Source organism: Antrostomus carolinensis, unplaced genomic scaffold, assembly GCF_000700745.2.
Source record: "Antrostomus carolinensis isolate BGI_N321 unplaced genomic scaffold, ASM70074v2 scaffold21955, whole genome shotgun sequence".
In the NCBI taxonomy this organism is placed as follows: Eukaryota; Metazoa; Chordata; class Aves; order Caprimulgiformes; family Caprimulgidae; genus Antrostomus; species Antrostomus carolinensis.
This window is the reverse complement of record NW_010317345.1, coordinates 938-12171: the sequence shown is the minus strand read 5'-3', so window position 1 is coordinate 12171 and position 11234 is coordinate 938. Positions and strand designations below refer to the sequence as shown.

The window sequence follows — 11234 nt, the reverse complement described above, 5'->3', positions numbered from 1 at the left end:
ATGCAGAGTTTCAATGAGCTGAGCCAGAGGGGTGGGGGGGGATCCATGAACCGAGCCAGCAGCAGTAGAAGCGAATCAGTGAGTCAGGCAAGAGGCAGTGAAGGAGGGTCCATGAGATGATCCAGCAGTGATGAGGAGGTGATGGTGGGGGATTGGGGAACCCAGCCAGAGGTAGGAGCCCACCCTGATCTCCACTCTCCCCACCAGGCTCGGAGCAGTCCCTGAGCGTGCGGAGCCCCGTCTCCACCTGGGCATACCTGCAGCACCTGAAGGCCATCGACAGCCAGAAGGAGCTGCTGCGGCTCTCCCACGACCTGGAGTCCTGACCAGGATGGAGGGGCCTGGAGCAGGGATGTCACAGCTTGTCTACCAGTGACAGGGACAGCCCTGTGGCTCTGCTCCCGAGAGCACCGAGAGCAGCATCTGCTCGGCCGTGCCACGGGTCTGGCACCACGAGGCAGCCAGGAGCCCCCGGGGGCTGTGGGCAGGTGAGGGCCACGGACAGCAGAGTGGGCAGTCGAGGTGTTTTTGTGAGCAAGGCTGCACCCCCTGTTCTTCTCCGAGCAGCAGCCTGGAGTCACTCCCTGCACCGGCCCAGGGAGAGGAAGGAGTCCTGGCTGCCCCCGATGCCACCCGCCTGGAAGATGTCCCTTCCTCCTGGAGGGACTCAAGCTGGAGCATCCCTATGAGCAGGGAGCACCATGTCTGGCTCCATCCTGGTGCAGACACCCAGGCTGAGCTCAGGGTCTGGCTCGTGCTACCTTGGGCTAATCACAGCCTTCTCCGTGCCTCAGTTTCCCCACATGGATGTGGGCAGGAATAACCACTTACAGCCATGACATGGAGGCAGGACAGCACTGTCACAGAGGGAAGCTGTGGTGGCCTCATGATGGAGATGGTGACCTGCTCTGACCATTCCAAATCTGTCACCAGTTGCTGCTGGGGTTTGGGGGAGATGTCTTGGAAGGAGGCAGAGCTGATGGACCCCAGGGGTGGTGACCCCCATCCCTCCCTCCCCTCAGAGTGTCTCACACAGAGCTCTGTGACCTTCCCAACGCTCTGAGCTGGCCTGGGTGAAGTTGTGGGGTTCAGGGGAGATCACAGCCCCTAAAAGCTCCCACATTTGCAGGGTCCCAGCTCAGGAGGAGGCTCGTAGACCCTGGCAGGTCTGTGTCCCAGCTGGGACAGGGGGGAACCACAAACCAAAGCCCCCCCAGCCTTGCCCCAAGTGTGGCTGGGCTACGATGGACCAGAGCACCACTGTGTTACTGCTCTTCTCAACCTCGCCGTGCAGATCAATGGGTCACTTAAAATAAAAGTCCCCATCACACCCAAATAACGTCTCAGGTGATGCAACCAGCTACCAGGTGGGACGTGGGTTCCTTGCAGCTCCCAGCACCATGTCCATCCCAAGACCCCTGGGTCCCACCTAATGCAAAGCTTGGCTTTGTGGGTCTCTGCAAGGTGTCTGTGCTTGATGGGGACCAGGTTTTGGTACCTGGTACCTCCTAACTCCAACCCCAGGCGTGGTCCCAGCTGTGTGCGTGGCATAGAACCATCAAATCCCAGACTGGGTTGGGTTGGGTTGGGAGGGACCTTCAAGCTCATCCAGTTCCAACCCCCCTGCCATCAGCAGGGACACCTTCCACTAGACCAGGTTGCTCAAAGCCTCATCCAGGCAAACCAAAGCAAAGCAGAGAGGTGATGGTGATTCCTCAGCATCTGGACCCAAATCGGGCAGCCCAGACCTCCCACAGTCACTTGTCCCAGGATGTTTGCCCTGAAGAACCAAAGGAGCCTTGAAATGAAAGAGCTCATGTGTAAGGAAGGAAGGGTGACACCAGAGGTGCAGGTTTTCCAGATGTTCACCCTCAGTCCACAGGTTGGCTGGTTGGGTTGATGGATGTGAACATCTTCCACTGGGGTGCACAGAACTGAGCCTGGGCTGGACCTGCTGTGGGCTGGGAGGAGGCTGGTGACCACAACAAGCCTGAGCTGAGCTCCCCCTCAGCATTACCTGGGGCTGTGGAGCTCCCTGGAGAAGGGCAACCCCATGTAGGATGGGGATGGATCAGCTCTGGGCTTGTCCCAGGAGTGAGACCACACTGGGACAGCCCACAAAACCTACTCCCTGGGCAGCCTCCACGCCAAAGCCTGGCTTGTGGTTGTGTCTCAGGGTGTCCTTGTGCTGCTGGAGGATCTGGAAGCTTCAACCAAGGCTGGTCTGTGCCATAAGATGGGCACAGCCTCCAGGGACAGCAGCTGAGGAAGGAGAGATCATTACCTCCTTAACTGAGGAGCAGAAAGTTGTCCCCAGTTAGGACCAGTTGCACAGGAGCATGTGACACATCAAAGAACCAAGCTATGGCACTGATCACCAGCATCTCTAATGGACCTTCTGGGCTCTGGGTGGACAAAGACCCCAGTGAGAAGCTTTCCCTGGGCTCCTCAATCACCCCTGGAGGTCATGGACACCAGGAGTGGAGCAATACTGGGATACTGGATTTACCAGCCCTCCTCCCATCCCTGGCAGCCTGTAATTAAGCCACACACGTAATGAGCTTTGTCCAAGTTTGGGTGCAGCCTGCCCATGAAGCCCTCGATGGCATCAAGCTCCTCCCTCTCCTCTCTGCTCCCAGGAGATCCACATAAAGCAGGGAGCTCCCAGGAGCACCCTCATTCCCAACCTGCTCTCTGGGACACTCCAAAACATCCCATCTATGGGATGATGAAGACTTGGATCATCCTTGTTGGAGCAGGAATAACCCTGGGCTGCATGTCTGACAGTGAGTAGTGGAGCCACGCTTTGGTGGAGGGGCTGAACCAGCTGGTACATCTGATGGGAAGGGTCCAAGGATGGGTTGGAAGCAGATGGTGCTGAGCCAGGAGCTTTTGGTTGTACTGGGACAGTTGGTTCCTTGCAAGGTTGGATCTAGCAGAGCTTCACAGGGAAAAGGGTGAGGGATGTTTTCATGCTGGAGGGCTTCCTCGAGCTCTGGGAGACTCAGCTGATGATGAGGGTGGTTTATCCTTCTTGTTGATGGGTTGATAATTCCCCTGGTCTTCAGCCTTGGCCACCAGTTTCTTGCTGGTGCATCTTGCTTTGCTTTCATCATGCAACAAGCCCACCTTCCTCTGTCTCCTCCATCCTCCTACACTGGGGGAGGACAAAGGGAAATATTCTTCACCTACCTTAACCACAATCCCCCCGTGGCCACTGGAGATGAGCAGATGCAACGGGAAATACAACATGAACTTGGGTGTTTTGCTCCTCACGACTTTGCGGTTGTTCTGAGAGGAGAAGGGCTGGGAGAGCTGCTACAGACCAGCTCTGACTTTAAGGCAGATGTTGTAACAAGGAGTGGCTTCTTGGCATCAGGTTTTGGCTCCAGGTTGACCAGGATCCTGTAGGTGACTAGGTGCCTTCATCACCATCTTCTTGCACAAAATGTGAAGGCTGATTTCTTTGCAAGAAGGGAGTTTCATCACTTCTAACGCTGCTGGCAAGCTCTGCCTGATGTTCCAGAAGTAGATGATTCCCCTCAGGACTCGTGGTGAGGAATTTTGCAAGGCCAGTGTAGAAAAGGAGACGCTTCTTCTGCAAACCAACCCTTGGGTTGCCCTTTGAGGGGGATTCACCAAGGTCTTGTCTTGTTTAATGCAAGGGCTGAGTTCTTCTTGCTTGAAGGAATAACTGGGCTTGTGTCGTGGTCTCTCCTTGGCCCACGCTTGGGACCAGAGCTATCAGAGCATCACCCTGATGGACCTGTCTGAGCTGTAACTCCTCCACCATGTCACAGCTTCACTTATCCATGACCAGGCAGGACGGTGGTGGGAGATTTTGCCTGATTATCTCACAGGCAGCTCGTACCCAGGGTTACATGTGGGTTTGAGGGCCAGGAGCACCTAACTAAATACTTGAGGAGCTCAACCTATCAATAGCTCCTTTGTTGCAAGTTAATTTGTCCTTCAAATGGACCCTTTTAGAGGTCAGGTTGATCTTCAGTCTGTGTTTGCATAGTGAGGTCTTGAGTCAGGCCAGGGACTTGTGGAGGCTGCTCAGACACGAGCTGTAGCTCATGGTCATGGAATAAACCGAGCTGAGAGCTGCTGGGAGGGCTCCATCGTGTCTTGGACATTTCCCCACGTCTTGTTGAATGGAGCTGCTCAGGAAATAGTCCACGTTTTCTCAGTCAGAACCTTTTTTTTTTTGGCAGAAACACAAATGAGTTTGTTCTCGTCCCAAAAAGCTGCGCTCAGGGAAGGGGTGGACCTGGCTGGAGAGCTGAAAATGAGGAAGAAATATTGGTCTGGTTTTGCACAGCCAGGAAATATCTACTGCCTGGACCAGCCAAGTATTGACTGAGTAGTTGAGCATGGATGGGCTGTGCTGAGCACTGCTGGACGTGTCCTTCTGCTCTGGCCACCATCCCTCAGCTGTAGCATTACCAGTTCTATCAACAGCCCTCCTCTCCCCAAAAGCTCCAGCAGCCCCTCTACGTTTGATCACCAGGAGTGACCAGGTGCTCTGGAGCTATTTCATGAACTTATGAAGTTCAACAAGGCCAAGTGCAAGGTCTTGCACCTGGGTTGGGGCAAACTCAAGCACAGGCTGGCTGGAGAATGGATGGAGAGCAGCCTTGAGGAGGAGAAGGCCTTGGGTGTGCTGGTGGATGAGAAGCTCAACATGAGCTTCTCAAGGCCAGGTTGGATGAGGCTTTGAGCAACCTGGTCTAGTGGAAGGTGTCCCTGCTGATGGCAGGGGGGTTGGGACTGGAGGAGCTTTAAGGTCCCTTCCAACCCAAACCATTCCATGATTTAGGTCCATGCCTGCGTGAGGAGGAGCAAACAGCCTCCTGCAGCCGTTCCCCCTGCCCTGCTCATGCTCCCCGTGCATGGAGAAGCCTCAGCACCCTACAGCTTCTGCAGGAAATGGGATGATGCTGAGCTCACTCCTCCAAGGACTTTGCAAGGCTGCCAGCCTCAGCTGAGTCACGGCACACCCCGGTGTCGGTGCTTTGCTGTGACACGCTCTGGTGGCACGTGCTCCTGGACTGGAAACATCTCAGTGGTGACTTATGTGTGGGCAGTTCCTACCTTGTGCAATCCCTCCAGGGCTGCTGCTGCTGGAAAATGAGCCTGGATGTGTGATTCAGGCTGACTGATCCCGACTGCTGCTTTGGGAATGGGGGAGATGTCATCCTGGAGACATGGATCTCATCTGCCAACCTCATCTGAGCTCCAGACCTGCTGCTTTGGGAATGGGGGAGATGTCATCCTGGAGACATGGATCTCATCTGCCAACCTCATCTGAGCTCCAGACCTGCTGCTCTGGGAATGAGAGGGATGTCATCCTGGAGACATGGATCTCATCTGCCAACCCCATCTGAGCTCCAGACCTGCTGCTCTGCTGAGTGGACTGGTGAAACTGGGGTCTCTGGGCACCATGAGCATCATTTACCACCCAAACTCTATGGGATGCTCATTCCCTCTCCAGCTCTTCCCAGTTCTCCCTGCATCAGGAAGAGCCAAAGTGGGACTAAAGTAGCACCAAGAGCAGGTGGCCTCCAGGAGCATCTCGTGTAACCCCTTCTTACTAACACCCCTCTTGCTATAAAGTGGATTTGCAGGAAAAGGACCTGGTGGTGAGGAGCCAAGTGGGAGTCAGCAGTGTGACCTTCCAGCATAGTCAACCTGGGTTGGCTGGTGGGGTGAAGAGGTTCTTCCTCTCTTATCAGCACGTGTGGGACCTTGATTATGTGATTCTGAAAAGCACAAATCATGTAGGTGCAATGCCAGACAACAGAGCAAACGACGTGGGTGTGGAGAGACGCCAGCAAGCGTGACCCTTGAAGGTCACTCTCATCACTGCTGTACCACGATTTGTCCCCAGGGCACGTTTCACCCACCGGCGTTCAAGACAGACAACCCAGAGGTGTTCAAGTTGTTGTGTGATTGCAGGTTTGCAAGGGAAAGCAACACCCTTTCCTCCAGGGATGAAGCTGAGATGTGGCTTCTCAGCACATCCTTGAAGATGGTCACCTTCCTGCTTGGATCAAAGGGATGTTGGGAAAGCCATGCCTGATCTACCTGCTGTCCCATTCCTCCCATCAGAGGAGGAGAGAGGATAAAGCACCTTCTCTAAGCACACAGTCTCTGGGTTGTCTCTTAGTACAAACCCAACATCTTGATCCACAACAACCCCTCTGTGCTTGATGGCAAGTGTCCATCATCCTTGGCACCCAGTGGCACTGGCACTCTTCAAAGCACAGCTTGAGGAGCTGTGGTTATTTTTAGCTTTGCCACCGTGTGTAATAAAGCAGATGCTCAGAGACATATTTGTCCTATAAATACCTCGGGAAGGAGCTCCCAGTTTTCCCAGTACTGCAGAAAGAGCAGCAGTTGGGTTGTAAATAGAGGTGTCTGGAATGTGGCACTCCTCCATCCTGGATGTGGTGGGACCTGGGCCACTCCTGGCATTAAAAGGCTGAATCAGAAGGAACAATTAAGAAGTGGGGAGCCAAGAACGTGTTTCCTGGTGTGAAGTGGCCAGGACGTGGTGGACATCCATGGCCAAAGAGGAGTTGACCCATGGAGATGTACATCCTGAGGATTCAGCTGGTCAAACCACCATCCCTAAATGTTGACAAAGAATCCCAAATAGCTCCAGGGTAGGAGTTTGGTCCTTCAGGCTCCCCCAGGAAGGGAACATGGGCAGAAGGAAGGATGCTCCTGGGTCACAGGCTGGCTGGGGCAGGGTGGTCAGTCCATCCTGAGGACCACATTGTTGTTTCTCTCTCCCAAAGACGTGTACACAGCTCCTGACTCCTGTGAGGGACGCTGTGAGGAGCCCTACAACGAGGAGGACGAGTGCCACTGCGACACCGAGTGCGAGAGGAACCACAACTGCTGTGAGGATTACTACAGGCACTGCCAACCTGGTGAGCATCCCTGGGTGACAGGGGGGTTTGGGGGGCTGCTGTCCCCCCAGAGCTGCCAGAGGGGTGCAAAGGGTTTGGTTACAAGCCTGTCCCTTCTGGTGTTGATGTGGATTTGTGGGTGTGGTCCTGGGCAGCCCCCAGCCCACGTCTCCATCACCCTGAGCTTTTCATTTTGACTTCGTGCAGGTGGAGAATGGGCTGAGGAGGCAACTCGCACCCGCGGTGAGTAGCTCCACCATGAACCACCACCCTGGTTTCACCCCTCTGCCACCCACAGCTGTTGGGTGACAATGGCTTTGGAGTGTCACGCTGGTTTCTGGCCATGTCCATGTTCATACCACCCCATCACTGGCTGCTCCAAGCCACTGCATGTCATTGTCAAGCAGATGGAGCGGTGAGAGCCCCAGCATCTCCTGCCTGTTCACCAGCTCCCTTATCTCCCCGGGTCAGAACCAGGGAAGCAGGTGGACACCAAGCAGCTGGAGGCAGGGATGAGCTGCCATTTGCACCCCCTGGTCACCACAAACCTAAAACGTGGGAGGTCAAGAGGGGCCTGATCCCAGCAGACGTGTCACAAGGAGCAGTGTCATGTCTGGGAGACAGGGAATGATGCTTCATGATGCTTCCCAGCTCACCCAGTGCTCCACGAAAGGCTCCCATGCCTGTGGCCAGCTCTTGTCCCCAGGGTGTGGGGTTGGTGTGGGTTGGGACCTTCTCCCCATCCCTGCAACCCTCTGTGATAAGCACCCAGCTCTCATGGTGTCCCAGGGTTGTGACACATCGATGCAGCGTTGGGTGCTTCTCTGTGAGCAGCTGGTCTGTAGCCCTGGGAGCTGATGCCTGCTCTTCCCAAACTCCTGCCCCTTCTTGCAGAGGGTTTCTCCAGCAGCCGAGATGCCATCACCGATGAAGACCTCCTGCAGGTCTCAGAGCAGCTTTACAAAGCAGATCACAACAAAGCCCGGCCGACCGATATCACCATTAACCCCCAGTATGAGGCTTCCCCTGATGAGACCGGTGACCAGGAGGACCGCTCCCCACAGCCGTGAGTGTCCACCAGCATCCTCAGGAGGTGGCCAGAGGCCACCACGGCAGAGACCAGCCAACCAGGCAGGGTTCAGGGCTGGTTTTGGAGGGGACCTCTTCTTCCCTGCTTAGCACAGGGTCTGCTCTCTCCTAGGCTCTACAAATACGTCAATGAGGAGCTCTTCTCCAAACCCACCTACGCCAGCTTCATTAAACTGCTGGACAACTACCAGAGGGTGACTGGAAGGGAGGAGGATGTGACAGCAGAGGAGCTGAGGGAACAGGACAACTTCCTCAAGGAGGTGATGAAAACCGAGCTTATGAAGAAACTTTTTGCCTTCCTCCATAAAAAAAGTGAGTGTGGAGCAGGGCAGGGATGACCAGAGGGAATTGGGTCCATAAACATTTGGAACCCTGAAGGAAAGAACCAGTTGGGTGGGAGATGATCTGGGAGGATGGAGGAGCATGGGAGAGGGATCTCCAGAGCTGCCAGGACAGAGCAGCCAGCAGCATCCCATCCTCTACAAAGGCAGGCAGTGACAGAACAAGGGGTGATGGCTTGAAAGTGGCAGAGGGGAGATGGAGCTGAGATGTGAGGAAGAAATTGTTTGGTGTGAGGGTGGTGAGACAGTGGCCCAGGTTGCCCAGAGAAGCTGTGGCTGCTCCTCCCTGGAAGTGTTCTCGGCCAGGTTGGATGAGGCTTTGAGCAACCTGGTCTAGTGGAAGGTGTCCCTGCTGCTGGCAGGGGGGTTGGGACTGGATGAGCTTTAAGGTCCCTTCCAACCCAACCCATTGGATGATGCTGTGACGCGGGAGAATTGAGCTGGGCAAAGCCTGGGGGAGAGGACTGGGATTGGACTGGTGGAGCCCCAGCTCTGCCTCTCCCCATGTTCCCATCCTGGGACTCTGCTCCCACCTCCCCATCTCTCCACCCATCCTCACCTGCAGACCGGTATGGCTCCGAGCAGGAGTTCATCGCTGATTTGAAGGAGATGTGGTTTGGCCTCTACTCCAGGGGTGATGGTGAGCAGGACTCCAGTGGCTTCGAGCACGTCTTCTCAGGTAGAGCCCACACCAGTGGGACAGGGGGTGCTGGGCAGCACGGGGCTGGGGGCTCACCCCAAGGTCTCACTTGTGTTTAGGGGAGGTGAAGAAAGGGAAAGTGTCTGGATTTCATAACTGGATTCGTTTCTACCTCCTTGAGAAGCAGGGTCTCCTCAACTACTTCAGCCACAACTTCAATGGGCCGGTAAGTGATCCCATGGGATCCATGGCCAACCACGTCCCACCTGGGGTGAATCCAGACACATCGCACCTGGGGTGAATCCAGTCGCATCCCACGTGGGGTGAATCAGAAGCATCAGAGATGCTCACCCTGCCCACCCCCTCTGCCTCCCTGTGTGGACCCTGGGAGAGGGTGGGAAGGTCCAGAAAAGATGATGTGATGGGCAAAAAGGGGCTCCCAAACCACAGCAAGAGATGAAGTTGGGGGTTCTGTCTGGTGGTACCTCAGACCAACTGAAAGCTGCTCTGGATCTGTCCATGGGGAGGGTGGGAGGATGCCTGGCTTCATCTGTGGATGGGGGCGGGGGGCTGATCCCTGAACCCCCTTCTCCCCAGTGGGACACCTACCCCGACGTGCTGGGGCTGCAGTTCAGCTGGGATGGATTTTACAAGGAGGTGGGTTCTGCCTTCATCGGCTGCAGCCCCGAGTTCGAGTTTGGTCTGTACACCTTGTGCTTCATCGCGCGTCCCGGCAGGACGTGAGTACCCTGTCTGTCTGTCTCTGTCTGTCTGTCCTCTGGCCATGGAGCCAGCAGTGCCCTCCTGAGCCCCAGCACCAGGGGAGCTGGTCTCTGAGGCCAGCACAGATCTGGGACATCGTGGGTGGGGAGGGCTGGAGATGGAGTAGGGTTGGTGTGGGGACACCAAGAGCATCCTGTGGTGGGCTTGTGGGGCCCAGGGATGGTGAACACCAAGAGCATCCTGTGGTGGGATTGTGGGGCTCAGGGATGGTGTGGGAACACCAAGAGCATCCTGTGGTGGGATTGTGGGGCTCAGGGATGGTGTGGGAACACCAAGAGCATCCTGTGGTGGGATTGTGGGGCTCAGGGATGGTGTGGGAACACCAAGAGCATCCTGTGGTGGGATTGTGGGGCTCAGGGATGGTGTGGGAACACCAAGAGCATCCTGTGGTGGGATTGTGGGGCTCAGGGATGGTGTGGGAACACCAAGAGCATCCTGTGGTGGGATTGTGGGGCTCAGGGATGGTGTGGGAACACCAAGAGCATCCTGTGATGGGATTGTGGGGCTCAAGGATGGTGTGGGAACACCAAGAGCATCCTGTGGTGGGATTGTGGGGCTCAGGGATGGTGTGGGAACACCAAGAACATCCTGGAGATGGGATTGTGGGACTCGGGGATGGAGCAGCACAGGTGTGGGCATATGGAGAGCATCGTGGGGACATGGGGAGCATCCTGGGGATGTGATTGTGGGGGTTCAGGACTGTGACACAGGCTGTGTCCCCACAGATGTCACCTGAGCCTGGGTGGTTACAGCCTCAGCATCCAGACCTACCCTTGGACCAAGTCCACTTATGGCAATGGCCGGAAGTACATCGCCACCGCCTACGTCACCTCCCCCTGAGGCTGGGAGGACAGGGGGGGAACCACAGCCCCGCTTTGGGGCCCTGGGCTGCCCCACACCAGGGACCCCCAGCACTGGGCAGGACTGGTCCCGCTGTGGGAGGTGGATGGCCACAGAGCAGGACCAGTGCAGGGTACTGGAGGGAGCTGGGCAGGTTGGTGGTGGCCGTGCCCAGCGTGGGGACAGCGAGGGGATGGAGGCAGCAGCTCAGCACCCCCCAGTCCCATCATGTGTCACATTCCCCAGTGGCAGCAGAAGAGCAGGAGGATGGGAGGGACTCACCATGGAAAGTGACACCCACGAGTGAAATAAATCCTGACCCTGGATGGAGAAGTGTTCAGTTCCTCAGTGCTGGGGCTGCTGCTCATCCCTCTGCCCCATCAGAAGATCCCCCTCCCCTGCTGGTGACACTGAACTGGGAGGAGTGGCTGATCCACCTGAGGGCTGTGTGCAATGGGATCTGGACAGGCTGGAATGTTGGGTGGAGAGGAACCTGGTGAAGTTCAATAAGAGCAAGTGTAGGGTCCTGCACCTGGGGAGGGACAACCCCAGGCACCAGGACAGGTTGGGGGGTGACCTGCTGGAAAGCAGCCCTGCAGAGAAGGACCTGGGAGTGCTGGT

The 11234-nt window shown here is 56.2% G+C and overlaps 1 protein-coding gene across 1 annotated transcript; it reads left to right on the top strand.

Annotated features, from left to right (window-relative positions):
- The first annotated feature begins 2364 nt into the window (after positions 1–2364).
- ENDOU (endonuclease, poly(U) specific) lies at positions 2365–10613 on the top strand. The gene is made up of 8 exons (XM_029085101.1): positions 2365–2425; positions 6807–6941; positions 7815–7986; positions 8122–8321; positions 8916–9029; positions 9110–9216; positions 9588–9730; positions 10499–10613. Exons 1-8 carry the CDS (start codon positions 2365–2367, stop codon positions 10611–10613), a joined length of 1047 nt encoding a protein of 348 aa, XP_028940934.1.
- The last annotated feature ends 621 nt before the right edge of the window (positions 10614–11234 follow it).

What these genes read in the sequence shown, in the direction of transcription:
- ENDOU (XM_029085101.1), top strand. Translation starts at nt 2,365, where the DNA reads ATGGCACTGATCACCAGCATCTCTAATGGACCTTCTGGGCTCTGGGTG. An exon ending in CTACAGGCACTGCCAACCTG is followed by an intron (nt 6,942 to 7,814) that starts GTGAGCATCCCT and finishes CCCTTCTTGCAG; the next exon opens with AGGGTTTCTCCAGCAGCCGA. An exon ending in CTTCGAGCACGTCTTCTCAG is followed by an intron (nt 9,030 to 9,109) that starts GTAGAGCCCACA and finishes ACTTGTGTTTAG; the next exon opens with GGGAGGTGAAGAAAGGGAAA.